The sequence below is a fragment of the Carcharodon carcharias genome, chromosome 15, assembly GCF_017639515.1.
Source record: "Carcharodon carcharias isolate sCarCar2 chromosome 15, sCarCar2.pri, whole genome shotgun sequence".
In the NCBI taxonomy this organism is placed as follows: Eukaryota; Metazoa; Chordata; class Chondrichthyes; order Lamniformes; family Lamnidae; genus Carcharodon; species Carcharodon carcharias.
The window spans coordinates 47,405,738-47,428,016 of record NC_054481.1 but is presented as its reverse complement, the minus strand read 5'-3'; the positions used below and the strand labels follow the sequence as shown (position 1 = coordinate 47,428,016).

At 41.6% G+C, this 22,279-nt stretch overlaps 1 protein-coding gene across 1 annotated transcript in view; it reads right to left on the bottom strand.

Annotated features, from left to right (window-relative positions):
• Positions 1 to 22,279, bottom strand: part of card11 (caspase recruitment domain family, member 11) — a 188,120-nt gene that overhangs the window by 59,687 nt on the left and 106,154 nt on the right. The window contains exons 9-12 of the mRNA XM_041207409.1: positions 20,560 to 20,757; positions 8,471 to 8,650; positions 5,056 to 5,104; positions 561 to 640 (exon numbers count right to left, since the gene is read on the bottom strand). Coding sequence (XP_041063343.1) covers positions 561 to 640; positions 5,056 to 5,104; positions 8,471 to 8,650; positions 20,560 to 20,757 — 507 coding nt within the window. The remainder of the gene's footprint in view (positions 1 to 560; positions 641 to 5,055; positions 5,105 to 8,470; positions 8,651 to 20,559; positions 20,758 to 22,279) is intronic.

Sequence of the window (22,279 nt, the reverse complement as noted above, 5' to 3'; positions counted from 1 at the left end):
TACTGTTCTCTATCGTTTTGACTCTTGGGGCCAGCATTATATTTGTTTTGTTGGTGGTTGATCAGCAATATTTGGGTGTGCGGAATGTACAGTCAGCTAAAACTGCTTAACCTCTTTCAACTTCATCCTTAGCAATTTTAACACCAAGTTCGCACTACCTTATATTTCTTCATATTTACCAGCAATTTCCTCAAGACACTTTCCTGATTGGCTGGCATAATTTTGGTGGAAGATTATGGAAGCTCCAGTTTACGTGGTGTTTCTGGCATTCCTGAGGGGAATTTTCAGTGACTGAATTCTTTCTGTGGTTTACAGGCTTTATTGAGCTTTATGTATTATGCTTGGGCTGCCTCATCAAACTTAACTGCCACTAAACAGCCAAGATGAGACACGGACGAATGTTTTTCATTCAATATTTTTTTTTCTGACACTTCAATCAGAACATTTCACAAATCATTGTATCTTTGTTTCTGATGCCAGAATAATTCTCAAAGCGTTAACATGGCAGACAAGTAAAATATGCCTAGAGAGGGTTATAAATAGCTGTCAAAGTTACTTACTATTGTACTCAGAGGATCACAGCCATTAATGGAATTAGGAGTTTCCATCTTGGTGCTGCTGACATCTGACAAATCTTCATCTAAATACATTGGAGGATGAGGAGTTCAAAAGTCAGTAACGTAAGACGATAGGTATCATGTATCTATTAATGTATCGGAAAACTCATAATAATCGTCAAGAGGAGAGAGTACAATTTGCAATCTGCCACCATTCTTTTCATCTCAATCCATTATGTCATCACGCCGCTTATTTTGTCAGTTAAAAAATAATAAAAGCATAAAATAAAATAAAAGCATAATATAGGTTGAAAAGAAATGTTGTGTGTACAATAAACACATGAGAAGCATCTTTATGAAGCAAAAAATAACTTTCAGAATGTTGGGCAGATTTCATCAGGTTATGAAGCAAAACATGCCAACTTCCCATCCTCTATAGATTATAATGTACATCTAAATAGCTTGTTAGGAACATCATTATAAATACTTCAATGGACATTCCTCAAATTTTAAATTAATTAGTGGAGGCTCAATAGCCTGAAATATAATCACAATGTATTGTTTTCAACATGTTGTCATTATGTCTACACTCTTGAAGGGCCTTTGAAATAATTTAGGGTGATTACATTCTTAAAGCCAATGTTTTGAAGAAGTGAGGGTTAAAGGGGCACAGTCTTCACAAAGATGTACTTGGCAAAATTGATTTTTAAATGTCTGCTTCAATATCATTTATAACCTTGTGTTGCATGTCTGCATACAAATGGAGTCAGTCTTCCCAATTTATTTTCCAAAGCCAGTGCCCCCTTAAAGCAGCTCACTCTATAATTAAAATTACAAACACTAGCTATTTGATGCATGGACCTTGACTGAACAATCTGTGCTAATTTATTTTTTCCTTCCAGTGGTTCCTTTTAAAAGAGTAATCTATTTTGCTGCTCCGATCTCTTGCTAACATTGCCATGGCTACCATTTGGAATCAGATTTTCAGCTAGACTATCCCAGTATTCATTTAATGTAGCACCTAAAACTTTCTAAATGAAATGGATTCTGGTGCTGGAGACTGCTACAGAGGAATACCGAATGTGCTTTCGTTTCAGGTATGAGTAATGCTAGATTAAAGCAGGTTTCTCCAAAATTCCTGAGAGTGGAAATAAAAAGAAAGATATGCAAACAATAGCAATTGGCAACAAAAAAATCCAATAAGGAATTCAGCAGTAACTGCTTTACCTAGAATGTGGTTAGGATGTGGACCTCACAACCACATAGACTGGTTGAGACGAATAGTATAGGTGGGAAGAACATGGAGAGACAACATAAAGTAAGGGGTGCAACTCTAAATGGTGTGCAGGAGCAAAGGGACCTGGGCATATATGTGCATAAGTCATAAAAAGGTGACAGGACAAGTGGAGAGAGCAGTTAATAGAGCATACAGTGTCATAGGCTTTATTAATAGGGGCATAGAGTACAAGGAGGCTATGCTGAAATTGTATATGACATGAGTTAGGCCTCAGCTGGTGTACTGTGTACAGTTCTGCATGCCACACTTTAGGATAGATGTGAATGCATTGGAGAGAGTGTGGAAGAGATTTACAAGAATGGTTTCAGGGATGAGGAACTTCAGCTATGAAGACAGATTGGAGAACTTGGGACTGTTCTCCTTGGAGAGAAGGCTAAGAGGAGATTTGATAGAGGTGTTCAGAATCATGAGGGGGCTGGACAGAGTAGACAGGGAGAAACCGTTCCTGGTTTTAAAAGGGTCAAGAATGACAGGGCACAGATTTAAAGGGATTTGCAAAAGAAGCAAGTGTGATGTGAGAAAAAACATTTTCCCAAAGCGAGTGGTTCAGGTGTGGAATGCACTGCCTGGAAGTGTGGTGGAGGCAGGTTCAGCTGAGGCATTCAAGAGGGCATTAGGTGATTATCTAAATATAAACAATGTGTAGGGTAACGGGGAAAAGGCAGGAGAGTGCACTGAGTCATAATGCTCATTCGAAGAGCTGGTGCAGACACGATGGGCCGAATGGCCTCCTTCTGCACAAATGATTCTGTGATTCTGTGAATAAAAGGAAGCAAGATAATTTTCTCTAATTAAATATCATGAGGATCAAAGCCATTGTCTTTGGTCCCTGTTACAAACTGATTCCTAACCACCAACTCCACCCCTCTTGCTGGCAACTGTCTGACACTGAATCAGACTGTTGCGATCATTGGTGTCACAATTGACCCCAAGATGAGCCTGTGACCACATATTGCGCTATCACTAAGGCCACCTATTTTGACCTGCATAACATTGTTCAACTCCATCCCTGCCTCAGCTCATCTGCTGCTGAAACCATCAGTGATGCCTTTGTTACCTCTGGACTTGATTATTTCAATGCACTCCTGGCCAGCCTCTGACATTCTACCCTCCATAAACTTGCAGTCATCCCAAACATTACTGCCCATGTCCTTACCTGTACCAAATCCCTTACACCCATCATTCTTGTGCTAACTGACCTATTTTGGTTCTCACTTAAACAATCGCTCAATTTTAAAATTCTCATCCTTGTTTTTCATTCCCTCCCTGGCCTTGCACCTCCCTGTCTCTGTGATCTCCTCCAGCTCCATAAACTTCTGAGATATCGGTATTCCTCGAATTCTGGCTCCTTGAATATTTCCAATTTTAACTGCTTCATCATTGGAAGCCATGCTTTCACTATTGAAGTCCCAAGCTTTAGAATTCCCTCCTTAAACCTCTCTGCCTCTCTTTTTCTCTTTCCTCTTTTATGATACTCCATAAAACCTCTCTTTAACCAAGCTTTTGGTCATGTTCCCAAATATTTCCTGATGTGGTTCAGTGTCAAATTTTGCTTTATAATGCTCCTCAGTAGTGCCTTGAGACGTTTTAATACATTAAAAATACTATATAAATACAAGAAGAAGGTCTTGTGGTGCAGTGGGGAGCATCCCTGCCTCTGAGCCAGAAGCTTTGGGTTCAAATCCCACTCCAAGACTTGATGGCCAAGGAAGGTGCATTCATAATGCGGCCAAACAGGTTGAGTATCAACTTGTAATTCCTTCAAACATATGCAATGGCAGGCAGCAAGAGTGGGAGAGATTCCTGGTCAGCCATGTGATGGAAAGAATGTTGGAGCATCTCCCATCACTATCCATAGCTCCAGGTTACAACATGCATGTGTAAGTGTATGTTGCCACAGCAACTCAGACTCCCTCAGGGAGGGCTGTTTGGCTCAGTTGGTTGGACAGCCATTGGAAATCAGATTGGTGCCAAAAGCATGGGGTTTGAGTCCTGCTCCAGCTGGGCTGGATTTGGGACCTGACCCCTTGCCCTACCCTTAGGAGAGGGTATGGACTTGCTTTTAGGCAGAGAACTCAAGAAGAAGATAAATACAACTTGTTGTTGCTGCAAGTGAGAAAGGAACAGAAGGCTACAATAGATGAAGATGGGTGGGAGGAGGCTCATGGGAAGCATAAACTATAGCATAGACCAGTTGGACCAAATGGCCTGTATTGCTGTGCTGTAAACTCAATGTAAAAAAGAGGTAGATTTTCACAGGAAGTGAATCACCACCTGTAGAGAGAAAAGGCAAGTTAATGTTTCAGGCATAACCTTTTTTCAGACTTGGCTTTGTTTGTGCTTTGAAGCATGGTTCTGCAAAATGGCTCCACTTCCTTTTCTGAAAATCAGTGTTAAACAAGAGACGAAACAGATACGGTGCGATTTATACAACAGTCAAAAAGCAATATTACCTCTCAGGTGCCCAAAGTGAAAGCACACAGAGTATTAGCATTCACATCCTTCATTTACCAATAGTGCAAGCTTAGTGACACAGAACTTCCACACATTAAGCATTCATATACTTGCATTAGATGATGCAAATTTCAAAGCTTAAATCATGATACAGTGCATCTGAAATGGATATCTTAAGCATGTGTGGAAATCCAAGCTTGTTATTTTTAACACTGTTTCCTATGAGCTTCTAATGATGTGGCAGAGCAGAAAAACCCAGATGTAAAACAAAAGGTACTAGCCATTTCATTTTTTACGAACATACGAACATCTGAATTTGTCAGGCAGGCAAAGATCAGTTGGTCCATCAAGCCAACATGAGGGCCAGAGCATCATTACTAAACACTTCTCACCCACCTCCCATAGCCAAGTAATTTCCTGGGAGAGGCAAAAACAGAAATAACCCAGGGTGAGTAATGGGGGAAAAAAACTCTGGAAAATTCCTTTCCTCAAACAATCAAAACCAGTCCAGGAGATCACATGGACTAAGTGTTTCATCTGCTTCATAAGTGCCTGGGTTTATGCATTAAGCTTTATTACAAAGCACATCTTCTAATGATAATGTCACTCTGCACAGTTCATGCATCCTATCTCATTTTACTGGTTGAGAGCCTAAGAGCCTAATAGGTTCAGTATGAGTGGCTTTTTGCTGGAAGCCCAATAAAACAGATCTTCAAATCGGAAAGTTTGTTTGTTGTGTCTACATACCTTGATAATCTTGTTGTCTAGGGAAGGTGCATGGAGACTTCGGCCTTCCCTAAATTTGATAAATAGTAATAAAAAAAAAGCATAACAGGATATTTTACATTAAAAATAAATCTTGTGCAATATGCACACGTCTTTAATAGGCTTCACTGAAATATTCAACATTAAAATGCCTTTAAAATAAGGAAAAACCAGATCACAATGTGTGCACCACAGAAAACACTTGCTCACTTGCATGTGCATGTCTCAAATGGTGCAATTATTTGGCAGCCTGTCAACAATCAAAACAACATTGGCTTTCCTGGTACTTCTCATGTACAGAAGTCAGAATGTTATATCCGGTGAAGGACAATGAATGGACTCTGAGCAGCAGGAGAGAAATGGAACAAATGGATTGGGGGAAACAAATGTTGTTTAACTGGTTTTTGAATTCTGAAAGAGGGTGGCAAGGAGGAAATTTTAGGGAAGGAGTTCCAAAAGATGGGTGCATAGTCACTCCAGGAGACTGGTCATTGGAAAAGAGGGAATGGGGAATTAAAAATAGGTCAATGGTGGAGAAGTGGAGGTCACATCTGGGGAGGCACTGTCAGAATAAATGGCTGAGTCAGGCAGGGACTAAGACAAAGGGATTTGAAGATGATGGTGAAACTCTTAGTCAATTCACTGAGCTTCATGTAACCTGTGGAACTTGGCAAAGACACAGGTAATGGAGATTTAAGCTTTAGTGCAAATAAGAAAAAAGGTTGCAGTATTCTGGCTGATTTGCAATTCACAGAGTGGGGTGGGGATTGAGGAAGGCCCAGTCTGGAGAAGGGTGGAGAAGCTAAACAAAACTAAAGCTGCTGCAAATCTGTAACAAAAATAGGAAAAGCTGGAAGCATTGAGCAGCTGTTGAGAAAATAGACTCATTAGCATTTCAGGTATGGACCCTATGAAAGCTGAAAAGAAATGACAGATGAATAGCTTTTAGAATAAAAATGAGAATATAGAGAAGATAAGAGGGAACACACAGATAACAAGAGGGGATATATTCTTAAAATGATTAAAAGAAAAATGGGAGCTTTTTTATTTATTCTGTCATGGGATGTGGGCATTGCCGGCTAGGCTAGCATTTATTGTCCATCCCTAATTGCCCTCAAGCAGGTGGTGGTGAGCCACATTCTTGAACTGCTGCAGCCCATGTGGTATAGTGCTGTTAGGAAGGGAGTTCCAGGATTATGACCCACTGACAGTGAAGGAACGACAATACATTTCCAAGTCAGGAAGGTGTGTGGATTGGAGGGGAACTTGGAGGTGATGGTGTTCCCATGTGTCTGCTCCCCTTATCCTTCTAGGTGGTAGAGGTCACAGGTTTGGAAGGTGCTGTCGAAGAAGCCTTGCTGAGTTGCTGCAGTGCATCCTGTAGATGGCACAAACTGCTTCCACTGTGCATGGGTGATGAAGGGAATGGATGTTGAAGGTGGTGAAAGAAATGCCAATCAACCGGGCTGCTTTGTCCTGAATGCTGTCAAGCTTCTTGAATGTTACTGGAGCTGTATTCATCCAGGCTAGTGGAGAGTATTCCATCACACTCTTGACATGTGCCTAGTAGATGGTGGACAAGCTCTGGGGAGTCATGAGGTGAGCTACTTGCCGCAGGTTTCCCAGCCTCTGATCAGCCCTTGTAGGTGCAATATTTATATGGTTGGTTCAGTTCAGTTTCTGGTCAATAGTAACCCTCAGGATGTTGATAGTGGGGGATTCAGCAATGGTAATTCCATTGAATGTCAAGGGGAGATGGTTAGATTTTCTCTTGTTGGAAATAGTCATTGCCTGGCACTTTTGTGGTACAAATGTTACTTGCTGCTTATCAGCTCAAGCCTGAATGTTATCCAGGTTTTGCTGAAAATGGACGTGGACAGCTTTAGCATCTGAAAAGTCATGAATGGTGCTGAACATTGTGCAATCATCAGTGAACATCGCCACCTCTGACCTTATGATGGAAGGAAGGTCATTGATGAAGCAGCTGAAGATGGTTGGACCTAGGACATTACCCTGAGGAACTCGTGCAATGATGTCTTGGGACTGAAATAATTGACCTCCAACAACCAAACCATCTTCCTTTGTGCTCGGTATGACTCCAACCAGTGGAGAGTTTTCCCCCTGATTCCCATTGACTCCAGCTTTGCTAGGACTCCTTGATGTCACAGTTGGTCAAATGCTGTCTTGATATCAAGGACAAGACAGCTCTGGAGTTCAATTATTTTGTCCATGTTTGGACCAAAGCTGTAATGAGGTCAGATGATTAAATGGCTGACATTATATTCACATAAGATAGGTTAGGAAGATGCTTAGTAAAGGAAATTAAAAACTTTGAGGGGCACAGAGATCATATGAATAACTGTTGTGGTGGTACCTTTTTAGTCAGATGTCATGATCAAACACATTATATTTAGGTTTATAAAGCATATCTAATACAATGATTGAAATAAACATGCTGTTGATAATTTTGACTTTGGGCAACCGAGTGAAACAAGCGATAGCAATTCAGACACCCATTATAATCTCTCCCAATTTGCATATCTATTGGAAGTCAATGGAAATTGCTCATTTTACACCATCATGCAAAGTCAAAATGACCCACTCTAAGTGTAAAAGGAATGAATGAAACACTGGTGTGATTTTTTTCCAGTAACTTGAAATTGAGTATGTGCCACGATACATTCCAGCTCTGGCAAGCTCCAGCATGGAGCAGCAGTGTGTGTGTTTGTGATCACAAATAGTCCCATGTAGTAATTTTCCTATTTTAATCATGTTGCCCTGGAGGGCAGTCAAGTGGAGGTTGAGGAGTTTCCTTTCAAGGAATAAGGGAAAACTGGTTTACTGACATCAGGGACAGCCCAGAAGCTGATCTCCAACCTACAGACTTCACCAGGGAAAATGTGTGGCACAGGAAGAGTACAAGAGAATGAAGAAAATTCTAAAGTAAACAAGAAGATAAAGTACACCAGTATAATTAGAAGTGGCTTAGATCACACCATTGCATTACCTCACACTGTCTCTATTGATCTTGGACATTGTACTATAGTCCAGTCTTGTTTTTAGATCACGGTTATGGCTTAGTCCTAAGTTATTATTTTTGATAGATACTAATCAGTGCAAATTAGGGCTAGCATTGTGCTGTGTGGCCACATTCAGCAAAGACTGAATTGAATTTACTTAGACTCCTTTCACATCAGCAGTCAAACACAGGAGCCAGTCATTATATCACTGTCCCTCATCCTTCAAAAAATTATTCATATCTTAGTGTAGCAAGAGCTTTGAACACTTCAGCTTACAGCATACAGGAGATCTTCAGTCTGCATCAAAAAGTAGGGCATTTCACTTGAACCTTCAAACAAATAACTTTTGCTAATCTTATAAATTAACAGTTACATACAATTCCGTAAACTTTAAGATTTGGTCTCCGTCTTAGTCGTGGCTCCTGCACAAAAAATTCATTGTCTTCAGGAGATTCCTCTGATGTTGATGAACTCTCCTGCTCCTGTCCATTCCTCTTCTGACAGGATTGGCAGAAAGTCTGAGAGATAATGGTGGCTGGAATATTCCGTGGGAGGCTCTGTATAAGTAGACAGAAAGAGTGAAGTTTACACTGATCTATTCTTCCTCAAAGACATGTTCCCTTTGGGACCTCATCCCACCTGTGGATAAGGTTTCATGCTTTTTCTGAAATTCGCCAGGACTCCCAGCCTGCCCACCAATCTTAAGGTTGGACGGGCAGGAACTTTAACTCGTGCAACTAGTTTTTAAATGGCCTCAATTGACCATTGACAGGTCGGCAGGGCGCACAGCTGATTCGGCTGTGCCCCCGCCGACTTGAAAATTGAAATGATGCAGGGTGATGTTGGGAGTTCCGCCCGACATCATCCTGCATCATTTTACGTGTCGGTGTGCGGGTCCTGCACCCGCCGCCCCCCACCACGCTCGCCGACCAGGTAATCCTGCCCAATGTTAAAGTATTGTGAATGTTTGGAGTTGGATAGATTATGAATAATTCAAGGATGTCCATAGAAGTAATTTGAGTTTCCATGGATGATTGTAAATGAAAATGAAAGATCATTCACAGGAGTGAATGTGTGACTGGAGGATCTGATGTCAACTTTGTAAGTTCTGGACATTAACTTTCCAAGTGTGCAGCCCTTCAAACTCCATGAAAATAATTATGAGAGCCAGAATGGGTTTCATGTATTTTTAAGCAAAACAATGTGTAATCTATATAAGGGTAAAACCTTACTGCTTGGGAAACCATGTTGTGCACAAAAAGCTCTGCTACATTACAACAGTAACTAGGCTTCAAAATGGTACTTCATTGGCTGTAAAGTACTTTGGAATGTTCTGCTGTTATGATAGGTGCTGTATAAATGCAGGTGTCCTTTCCTCCTTTACAGTCAAGAATTTCCAATTTTCTTTTAATCATTTTTGGGATGTGGGTGTTGTTGGCAAGGCCAGCATTTGTTGCCCATCCCTAAATGCCCTCGAGAAGTTGCTGTTGAGCTGCCTTCTTGCACTGCTGCAGTCCATCAGGTGTAGGTGCACCCACTTTGCTGTTAGGTAGGGGGTTTCAGGATTTTGACCCAGTGACAGTGAAGGGATGGTATGCAGCTTGGAGGGGGACTTGCAGGTGGTGGTGTTCCAATGCATCTGCTGTCCTTGTCCTTGTAGGTGGTAAAGGTTGCAGGTTTGGAAATTGCTGTCAAAGGAACCTTGATGAGTTGTTGCAGTGCATCTTGTAGATGGTATGCATTGCTGCTACTGAACATCAGTGGAGGGACTGAATGTTTAAGGTAGTAGATGAGGTGCCAATCAAGGAGGCTGGATTGAGACATTGCCCTGAATCAATTCATATAGGAACCTTATAGACTCAGAGATGTAAGTGTAATTTTCTAACGCTCTGGGCCTTCAAAAATCCAATATTAAAAATTGGTTATAGCTTTTATCATGCCCAGTTAAGGCATGGCATTTTATGAACTTTCTAGCAATACGTGGAAAAAAAATTTGGACACAAACAAACTGTTAAGATGGCTGCCGCAAATCGTGCGACTTTTGGCATTTGGGCTACATACCGTATCCAGTCTCTGGTGACTGCCCAATTAAATATGGGCATTGGTGAGGGTACCTCAGCCATTTGTGGAATTCTCACATCTCATTGTTTAAGAATGAGCCAACATCTAAAGACTATAGAGTTTCGTGACTACCTGTCTCCACGTTTCATACTGGACAAAAAATAGCCTCTCTCAACTTCCCATTGTATCATGATGGCCTCCCCCATCCAAACTAGGCTGGGTGGGCCTCAGAAGTTTTAGCCCAGTGGTCATGTGATCTAAGCTGTTTTCAGAGACTGCATCTTTATTTCCCCAGGACCTAGCAGATCCATCAGAACCATCAATCATCAGCCAGTCTAAGAACTAAACTCTGAAACTAGCAAGTCATCAAGCAGCCAAAATACTTAACCTATTCCAGTTTCAAAAGTTCACCTGAGAACCAACCTCCTGGATAGTCAACTACAAAAAACCTCACAACCTGCTGCAAACTCTTCACTTTAGAAGACTCTCACTTCAACCTTAAATCATCAAATCCATTCAAGAAACCACAGGCCTGACACTTGGAAGATCAGAAATTGTAAATCAGAAACGGAATTAACTGTAATCCGTGAAAGTGCATTATCTTCATCTGTATCATGTGCGTGTGTGTGCATGATGTGTTAATTCAGGGTAAGTGTGTGAGAATAAATAACATTTTTTATTTTAAATGTATAAAAGCTTCCTCTGAAATATTTAATTGGAATACACACTTGACGGGGAAATGACATGCCTCTTTCCATACAAAACATACTGATTACAGGCAGTAAGAGAGCAGATACATTCTGTCCATGACACTTTTGTTAAGGTGGCACAGTGGGTTGTGTCCCTGCCTCTGAGCCAGAAGCTCCAGGTTCAAGTTCCACTCCAAGACTTGATGGCCAAGGAAGGTGCATTCATGATGCAGTCAAACAGGTTGAGCATTAACTTGTAAACCCTTGCAACATGTGCCAATGGCAGGTGGTAAGAGCAGGGGAGATTCCTGGTCAACCATGCAATGGGAAGCATGTTGGAGCTTCTACCATCACAATCCATAGCTCCAGACTATACCATACATGTAAAATTGCATGCTGCCACAGCAATTCGGGCTCCATGGGGGCTGGTAGACTCGATGGCCGGTTGGATCAGACTGGTGCCAAAGCAGGAGGTTTGATTCCTGTTCTAGCTGGGATGGATTTGGGACCTGCCTCCTTACCCTACCCGCGGTGGAGGGTGTGGTACTGTGGGTCAGACTTGCCTTCAGGCAGAGGACTCAAGGAGGATATATTGAACAAACAAATCAACTGAATATCCTCTCTAAAACACTGGCACTGTGATGTACAGAGGGAATAAGAACAACAAAAATACACTGCATAATATTTTAATCATTTCTGACAATGTTTATTTTTGCGACTCATGTTTGTGTCAATTAAATTTGATATAATTTGGATATAAATCTGACCTGAAATAATATAATAAATGTTCACATGCAAAATAAGCCGCACATTTTGTAAACTAATCTTATTCTTCGGTGGTTTTACAGATTTTTACATTCTGCTTAGTTTGCAAAATGTATGATTTGTAGCACTGATATCCAACCTAATGTAGTTAGGGCATCGTCAACTTGCAGTTCTCACAGTAACCAGAACTGTCACTGTTGTCAACAGAGGCAGAAGAGCTGTAGAGTTTGCCATTTAAGTGTGAAGCTAAATGCGAGAGAGGGAGGCAGGGGAATAAAAATGTCATAAACAAAAGATATTTATTTATTTTTATTTTATAAAGATATGGGAAACAGAACGCATTGCAGGGCAGTAAGGACTGTTCAGTGGATGACTCATCTTTAATAGTTTCTCTAGTGTAATATATCAAATACTAACAATACGAGAGCCAGCTCAATTATGTAAAGTTCTTTTGCTACACCTGAGTTCCAGCTTGTAGTTGTTTTAAGTACTCATTTTTCTTTCAACCTCATCAGAGTAATTAAAAGTGGCTTTTTTACTCTTAATATTAAGCAAATTTGAACTGGGAAAGAGGAAGGACAAAGGGTCCAACATAGCCTGGGAACATCAGAGGAGGAAAGAGTGTTTGTCTGAAAGGAGATGGAGTGACATGGGTACAATGTCTCTGTGAACTGAGTTCAGAGGTGTAGCATGCCCTTGTGACCTGGAGGCAGCGAGGATCGAATATGGGGCTAGCATAACCTTTTGGGCAATCGATGGTCTTGTATATCTCTTGAAAATTAAAAATACCACCTTGTTTTCTCTTCTTTAAAAATTAAAAATCTATTGATTACTAAGATGCAAAACAGCCTAAAACTCACCACTGTTTTGACATGCCATAATCATTATTTTGTGGGACTTTGTTGGCTTCTCTGACCAGGTGACCAAAAGCTTGATCAAAGAGGAAGATTTTGAGCATCTTAATTGAGGAAGGAGTGTTCGAGAAGCAGAGAGGTTTTTGGAGGATATATGGAGGCTTCTGGCCTAGGCAGATAAAGGCACATTCACCAATGATGGGGAGGCTGAATTTGGGAATGCTCACACGGTCAGGATTGGTGGAGCTCAGAGATCTAGGAAGGCTGTAGGGCTGCAGTAGATCACAGAAATGGCAAGGCCATGGAAGAATTTCAAAACAAGGATGAAAATGGTAAAATCGAGGCATTGCTTAACTGGGAGGGAATATAGATCAGTAAGGACAGTGTAAATAATGAGCAGGGTTCGGTACAAATTATGGCATGGGCAGCAGATCTTTGATTGCCCTAAAATTTGCCAAGGATAGAATGTGGGAGGCTGGCCTGGAGTGCATTAGAACTGTCAAGTCTACAGGTAACAAAGGTAAGGATGAGGGTTTCAACAGCTGATAAACTGAGGCAAGGGCAGAGCTAAACGATATAATAGGGATGGACACAGGCAGTCTTATTGAAGGTGTGCTAGGAAGGTCCTCATGGTTACATGCAGTTTGATTCAGCCTCAGATAGCTGCCAGGGAGATGGATGGAGTCAATGGTGAGGGACCGAAAATTGTGATAGGGACCGAAATATTATCTATCTTTCATATATTTAGTTGCAGGAAATTTCATCCAGTTCCGGATGTCAGACAAGCAGTCTGACAATTTAGACGTGGCAAAGGTGACAGGAGAGGTGGTGGTGAGGTAGAGTTGGGTATTGTCAGCATACATGTGGAACCTAATGTTGTGCTTTCTGACGATTTATTTGGATCTGCACTTGCGAAGCCATGGCATACAAGGCTATGGGCTTAATGATGGAAAATGGGATTAGAATAGTTTGGTACTTGCTTGACCGACACAGACTCAATGGGCCGAGGGGCCTTTTTCTGTGGTTGAAGACCTCTATGACTCTATGATATCCCTGAGAGATGTAGATGAGAAATAGGAGGGGGGTCAAGGATCGATCCTTGTGGGACATAAGAAGTAATGGTGTGGGAGCAGGAAGAGAAGCCATCGCAGGTGATTCTCTGGCTATGACCCGATGGATGAGAACAGAACCAGGCAAGTGCAGTCCCACCCAGCTGGATGATAGTGGAGAGGCACTGGAGCAGAATTTAGAAATGTCAAAGGCAGGTAGAAAAGAACAAAGAGGGATAATTTCCCTTTGTGTTGGTCACACAGGGTGTATTTTGTGACTTCGATGAGAGATATTCTGGTACCATCATAGGAGTGGAAACCTTATCGGTGGGATTCAAACATGAAGTTCTGAGAAAGATGGACATGCATTTGGGAAGCAGCAACACATTCAAGGGTCTTGGAAAGGAAAGGGAAGCTCAAGATGGGAGGGGGGGGGGCGTAATTTAGTAGGAATAGGATCAAGAGAACAGGGGGTGGGTCTCATCCATAAGATGAGCCCAAAAAGGCCATGAGGGAAGATAGGAGAGAAATTAGAGAAAGATGCAAATTCAGGGTTAGGGCAAAGAGGAACTGGGCTAGGGGAAGGGACGGAAGCAGCAAAGGCAGCTGAATGGGTGGTCTCGATCATTGTAACAAAAAAATTATGAGCTCCTTGCACATTGAAGTTGAGGGTGGAGGATGCAGAGAGGGTATTTTAAGAAGACAGTTTGTGGTGGAAAAGAGGAGCCAGAGGGTATTTTTGCCTTTAATGAGCTGTAAATAATGGGCAGTTTTTATGCTTGGAAGCATTGCCTGATAACGTTTTAACATCTGGAATGGTTGAGGTGAACAGTATAGATACATATAAGGGGAAGGAAGATAAATAAATGTGAATGCTAAGGCGCTTGCTTAAAATTCCATATACAGACTATCAGACAACTGAAGAGTTGTTTGAAATTGCAAGAGCAAAAGAACTCTACAAAGTGACATCCAGAAATGAAAATGTCAGAATTTTGGCCATTTGATCAAAACTGAAAAGCTACAGAGATCTCTTCCAGAGGGCAAAGTGGAGGGCAGCAGAAAGACCTAGGCATAGTTGGATGATCGACACCACAGAGCATTTGCAGACAAGCTACAGTGGATGTGTGAGGATGGCACAAGACAGAAGAGCATGACATACCATGACAGCAGATCTCCTGGCAGGAGTAGCTACAAGCAGCAGCAGCAACATTTATGTGCTATGCTATGAAATGCCCATCCATTGAGACTAGAAGACAACCTGGCAATGTATTGAAACACCCAGTAAATATTCAGCCAGCTAGTTCCAGCAGTCTCCTTACGCATACACTGACAGGTGGTTAAAGAAAGTGGGACAAAAGATTCCTCTTGTAAAGGATGGTGCTTCTCTACCGTTGCAATCTAGCACAAGGTTAATTTGTTCAAGAGAGGCCTTTAGACCAATGGAACTTTTCATTAAGGCACCACGTCAAGGCTGAGTTGCTGACATCCCCTTGCCATCCCTAACGTCAACTGCAGCTGAATCCAAATAAATTGTAACCAGTTTACCGAAAATACTTATCTCTGAATCAGGGATTCTGAAATTGCTCAATATGACTCCTTTGCACTGTACTGTGTACTGCGCTGTAAACTGACCAGTTATAGATCCTTATGACAAGCTGAAAGCCAGCTTACTGTGAAGTACAAACCCTTATCAACCACCTGTCCCACCCCTGAAAACCCCCTGCCCAACCCCCAAACCAGTTATAGACAAACTACACGAAGTATTCTTTTAATTACTCAATGTAATCAAATCTTCTTTTTATAAATATAAAAACTACGAAAAGAGCTTAACATATCCAAGGCAATACAGTCCACTTGCTCGGCACCCCATCTGTGGCTTAAATGTCCACTCCCTCTACCAATAGTGCACTGTAGCTCCACTTGGCACTATCTAAGGGACAAGGCACAATGTTAACGCATCATAAACGGAGTGGGAGGTTGAGAATTTGGCAAGAGTGGATAAGTTGGAGAGTTGGTCAAACTGAAATTTAGACTTAAAACTTGGAATTTAATTTAGAGCTTTTAAAATTGCAAGGCAGTTAGTAGTCAAACAGCTGTAAGTGATTGCCAGAATAGAGGGCAATTACTGCGAGCCGGAAGCTGATTGAGCAGTGAGAACCTGTGTGCAACTTAGAAGGTGCAGAGAAGTCGAAGGTGTTTACTGAAGCATGGATGCGTGCTAAAGAGTGGGAATTTGATGAGGAAGTGCTCGTTTTAGTTACATTATTTAGTTAAAAATATTCCAAGTGAACTAACTACATAATGCATGGTTAAATAGAGATGACAGAGCAGGGGGTCTGCAGCGTGTAAGAGTTTGAAAAGAGCAGCATGATGCCAGGCAACCATATTTGCAGTAAGGGCTGGATTTTCCCTGCAGACTGCCGAATCCTTCTGTCAGGGTGCAATGAGGATCAGAATTCTGCACTGAGGGGAAAACAGTCACTTCTTGTGATTTTCTCCAGGATGGCTAATTAATGGCCAAAGGGGAAGCTCACTGTCCAAGGACAGTGAGCCAGCTCTTGAAGCTGGAAGGTCAAGCAGCGGCCTTCCAGCTTGAAAGGAGCAGCAGGGTGCAATGGAAGGCAAGTAAGAGAGAGGGAACTTTAAATGTAAACCCCTTGTTCAAGAAAGGAGGGACAGAGAAAAGCAGGAAATTATAGACCAGTTAGCCTGACATCAGTAGAAGGGAAATACTAGAATCTATTATTAATGACTGAATAACAGAGAACTTAGAATATCATAAATTGATAAGGCTGAATCAATGAGATTTTATGAAGCAGAAATCATATTTGACAAATCTGCTGCAACTTTTTGAGAGTATAACTAGCCGGGTGGATAAGGGGCAATCAGTGGATGTAATATATTTGGATTTTCAGAAGGCATTCAATAAGGTGCCATACAAGGTCTTGTTATACAGATTAGGATTTATGGAATTGAGGACCATATTAGGATGGATTGAGGATTGTTAATGGACCATAAGCAGAGCGCAGAAATGATTTTTAGGATGTCAGGGTGTGACTAGCGTAGTATCCAATAGTCACAAGGATCAGAGCTTGAGCCTCAGCTATTTACAATATATAATCAATGACTTAGGTGAGGGGACCAAGTGTAATATTGTAAGGTTTGCTGATGATAAAAAGCTAGGTGGGAAAGTAAGCTGTCAGGAGCCGCAAAGTGGCTATAAAATGATTTAGATTGGCTAAGTGATTGGGCAAGAAGGTTGGCGATGGAGTATATTGCAGGGAAGTGCAGCATCATCCACTTGAATAGGAAGAATGGGAAAGCAGAAAATGTTTTAAAAGGTGAGAAACTAGTAAATGTTGCAGAGGGATTAGGGAGTCTTAATACACGAATCATAGAAAGTTAACATGCAGGTTTAGCAAGCAATTAGAAAGGCAAAGGCTATGTTAACCTTTATTGCATGGGATCAGTAAATTGGAGTAAGAAAACCTTGCTGTAATTACACAGAACTTTGGTGAGGCTACACCTGGAATACTATATACAGTTTTGGTCTCCTTACCTAAAGAAGAATATACTTGCAAAGGTTCACTAGATTGATTGTTAGGACGTGAGGGCAGTCCTATGAGGAAAGATTGAGTAGAAAGGGCCCATACTCTCAGGAATTTAGAAGAATGAGAAATGATCTAAATGAAACATATGAAGTTCTTAGAGGGCTTGACAGTGAGACTGGAGAGTCTAAGACATGGGAGTCACAGTTTCAGGATAAGGACAGAAATGAGGAGAAACTTCTTCACTTAGGGTGATGAAACTTTGGAATTCTCTACTGTAGAGGGCTGTGGGTTCTCAATCAATTAATATATTCAAGATGAGATCGATACATTTTTGGGCACTAAAGGAATCAAGGGAAACGGGGATAAGATGAGAAGGTGGTGTTCATTTCGTAGTTTAGCCACTATCGTAATGAATTGTGGAGCAGGCTGGATGGGCTTCATAGTCTACCCCTGCTCCTATTTCTTCTTATGCTCTTATCTACAGAATGCCCTGCAGCAACTCGACAAAGCTTTATCAACAGCACCTCCCAAATCTGTGACCTCCATTGCCTGGAACGACAGGAACAGCAGTTGCATGAGAAAACTATCACCTCCAGGTTCTTTCCAAGTCACAGACTATCCAGAATTTAGAGATGTATCACCCACCATTCTTTTATTGCCACTGCATTAAAATCTTGGAACTCGCTATCTGACAGCATTGTGGATGCACATTCACCACCGGTCTGCTGCGGTTCATTAAGATATTCCCAGCCCTGCGATATGATGCACAATGTTTCCTGTGCTCAAATGCCTGTTAAATTGTAATTTAATAACTTGTAATCATAAAGAACATTCCATGGTGTCCCAAAGCACTTTATATCCAAAGAATCTGAATAGACATTGTTGTAGGAAGCACAGCTGCCAATTTACAGACAGCAAGATCCTACAGACAACAATGAGATAAATGACTGGATAATTCTTTTTTAAGTGATGTTAGTTTGAGGATAAATATTGGTAGGAATCCTCCCCTGCTCGTCTTCAAAATGACATGGGATCTTCTACATCCAGCAGAGGGAGCAGATATGGCCTGAGTTTAGTGTCTCACCTGAACGACAGCGCTTCCAAAACTTTGCTTTGTACTTCACTAAAGAGTTAGAATATAAATAATTTACTGAAGTTTCTGAATTGGGGCTTGTTACCACAATCTTCTGACTTCGAAGCAAGGGTACTACCCACTGAGCTAAGGCTGATACATAATTAAGAAATCCATTCTCTTCACTGAAGTGGATTAAATGTTTCATGATGGGACTAAATAGTTTTCCTAAAACAGTAATATACTTTCTACTGCTTTCCATTTTAGTTTTCTCATGCAACTGCTGCTCTTGTCGTTCCAGGCAATGGAGGACTGCACTAAAGAGTTTTGTTATATGCAGAAAGTATGTGGCAATCCAAAAATCCAAATATTTAGTTTATTCACTATTCTGGCAGTGGACGGATAAGAGAGCAAAATGATCCCAAGATGATATCACTCTCTAAGTTTGAGACTGACGTTTTTCTTCATTTTACTTCAATCTCATACCATGTTCTTACATTCTTGTGTCAATAAGTGTACATCGAACAAATGCTCATCAGGAAGCATTTCTATGAATCATTCTGCTGGAATAATGTCTGAAAAGGCCAGTACAGTGGGGTATAGTGGGGCCAGGGCTGAGTCATGACTTGACAGTTCAGATCCAAGAATCAGTCCTATCTGACACTCAAACCTTCCCGGCTCGTATCTGGTTTTGTCAGGGCCAGTTGCAGAGATCATCCATTGTACCCCAGTGAAGCATTGTCTCATGGTGGATGACCAATGCACAGCAATGGAACATGCAATAACTGAAGGTAATACATAGAAATAAGATGGAAGGGCTTTTTTTTTCTTTTTGTTTCCCTCATTGTTTTTCTCTTAATTTGAAAGTGGTTGCTCATATTTCAGGGGTGCTGGAAGCATTGCCTAAGCTTTTTTAATATTCAGTTTCAGGATGTGGGCTTTGTTGGCAAGACCAGAATTTTTATTGCCCATCCCTCCCTTAAAAAGGTGATCTGCCTTCTTGAGCCACTGCAGTCCGTAGTGAAGGTACTCCCAGGGTGCTGTTAGGTGGGAAGTTACAGGATTTTGAGCCAGTGACAATGAATGGTGATACATGCCCAAGTTGGAATGGTGTGTGACTTGAAGGAGAACTTGGATCCGATAGTGTTCCCATGCACCTCCTGCCCCATGCTTCTAGGTGGTGGAGGTGCTGCTGAAGAAGCCTTGCTGAAATGTATCTGCCGATAGCATATAATCCAGCCACGGTATACCAATGGTGGAGGAAGTGAATGTTTAAGGTGGTGCAAGGATGCCAATCACTTGGGCTGCTTTGTCTTAGTTGGTGTTGATCTTGTTGTGTTGATGGAACTGTTGCATCTGGGCCAGTGGAGAGTGATCCTGACTTGCCTTGTATGTGGTAAAGAGGCTTTAAGGAGTCAGGAGCTGAGTCACTGAATTCAGAATATTTAGCCTCTGACCTGATCTACTTGCCACCACATTTATGTGATTGTTCCAGTTCAGTTTCTGGTCAATAGCAGGTGGGGCCTTGTAGTGGAATTGAATGTAACCATTTCTCATATGTAAACCTGAGCAGTGAGGATCAGCAGAGTGGAATGTGGTGGTGCTGGAATCAGAGCTGAGCCTGACCCTGTACCAACTGAACATCCACACACATGCCCTTTTCAGGAAGGACCATGTGTTGGACAGTGATATGAAGCAGGAGCGCTTGCTGATTGCACAGAGACATTAAGTCATTCCGACTGCTGCCTCAACTGAGGTCAATTGATGCTGCACAGAACATGCACAGAACATGAGAATGGAATCTTCTTGGTTCATTCCAGGAGTATGTGGAATGCTCTTCACTTGTCTAGATGAGTGCAGCTGTCAAACACTCAAGAAACTCAATACCATTCAGGACAAACAAGGACACTTGATCATTATCACATCCACCACCACAAACACTGCCTCACCAATGCATCATGGCTGTACTGTGCATCATCAACATGATGCAGTGCAGCAAATTGCCAAGGCTTCTTTGATCACATCTCCTAAATCCACAACCTCCACCAACTAGATGGACAAGAGAATGCAGAAGCATGGGAACACCATGGCTTCCAAGTCTCCCTCCAAGTCACCCACCACCCTGATTTGGACATGTATCGCTGTTTCTTCTTTGTCACTGGTTCAAAATCCTGGAAACCTTTCCCTAACAGGGCTATGAGTGTACCTGCACTACACAGACTACAACAGTTCAAAAAGGCAGCTCACCACCACATTCCCAAGGACAACTATGGATGAGCAAGAAATGGTTGCCTTGCTAGCAACGTGCATAAGAATTCCCATGCCATTGGGTACATTGAATCATTGAGTTATTAAGCGGGGTGGAGGGGTGAGGGGAAGAATGAATGGGAAAAAACTCAAAGAAAATGTCAGTCAAAACGCTCACCTGGTCTGCCGACAGGGTGTCCTTGGACATACGCCGGAGTTTTGATTCCAAAGCTACGATTTTTCCTTCTTTCCTGACAATTTGAATTTGGAGCTCATCATTCTTCTCCTCCAGTTCCCGGATTTGTTTGCGATATTTATCTTTGTCAATCAGGCATTGCGAGAACTGTGTCTGGGCTTCATCCCGGGATCTGAATGCCTGGAAGGAGTGCAATGATTAGAATGTGTGAAATATACACACACGCGCATACTGCATGCCACAATGCATTTACTGGCTTTTGAAGCTAATAAGAGCTTTCAGGCAAAGTAATAAAAGGCTCTTTATGAAAGAGCTGTGATACGTGAAAAGGAATGTAGCTTTAATCTGTTAGAAATTATTATCTTCAAACCTGCAGCGCATGTGTGAATGAGGAAGGTTACAGAACAATGAAGAGCAAAGGGAATATTCTAAAGTACTTTGGCTACAAAAAGATAGCCATTAGATTTTAATAAAGTTTAATAGATTTTCAGGTCTCACAAGACTTCTTTTATTACATTTTTTCTCTCCTTTACACTTTCCTTCTTCTTTCAATTAACAGGTACCCTCAGCTCTTTTTTGTCATACCCAAGTGGCCATTCTTCCTTGGGCTGGACAGCAGGCAATTCAACCAAAGCAGCCATCACAGCTGCACCCAGTCTGTTCCTGTCCTTGCTTCAGTCGAGTGGGCTTGTGACTAATTTCTCCCTACCTATGAATGTTGACTCAAAAGGCAATGTCCCCATTTCGGTTAAGCTGAATCAACTTAACAAGCAGTTGGTTTGAACCTAGGATTGTATAATTTAATGTCACGCTCGGACAATTGGAGCTTTTGAGACTGAGATTAATAGATTATTATTAGTTAGAGATTCAAGGAGTATGGAGCTAAGGCAGGTGAGTGCAGTTTTGCTACAGAGCAGTTATAAATTAATTGATTGACAGAGAAGGTTCAAGGGGCTGAATGGCCTCCTTCTGATCGCTTCCTTTGCTATACAGTGCATTTCCCACATGCATATTATTAGTGCTCTCCCATTCTCTCGAAAGGCAAAGAGCTTTGTGAATTCTGTCAGTAGAAAGTACTCATTTATTTGAATTGTCATTGGGAAAAATTATGCCTCCAACCTTTTCGGTGTTCACTTCATATTGATTACATGTTAGCTCGTACTGAAGTTCACCATTGCTCCTAAAGGTGATCCGGAACCTGCTCCATTAACTTCTCTGGCGTTTTGCCTTCAGTCAGCATTAACTTCTGCTATCTCGGTGGCCTCGGGTCGGTAACCAAACTTGTCTGAAGCAGCAATCTAAGTAAATCAGTGCAGCTATTCGGGAAGGCATTCAGGCTACAGATATAAGTTATGTCATTGAAGCATTTCGTCAGGCTAGAGAAGACTCATAACGATAGATCCCTTTAGGGGTGAAATTACTCTTAGTGCAATTAAGCAAATTCCAGCTGTCAGACGAGTTTGCTTGAGTACCTTCATTTAATTAAACCACATTGATCCAGGTCTCTCCTGCTGTTGCACCACAAATTTCCAACATTACTATACTTCAGAAGTTCTTCAATGGTTGTGAAGCATTTTGGGAGATCCTGAGACCATGAAAGGCACTGTGGAAATGCAAGTTCTTCCTTTTCTTTTTTAAAGAGAAGTAATGAACATGATTGAAAGCCAGCAGAGGAAGACGTGAGCTAGAGCACCAAGATTAA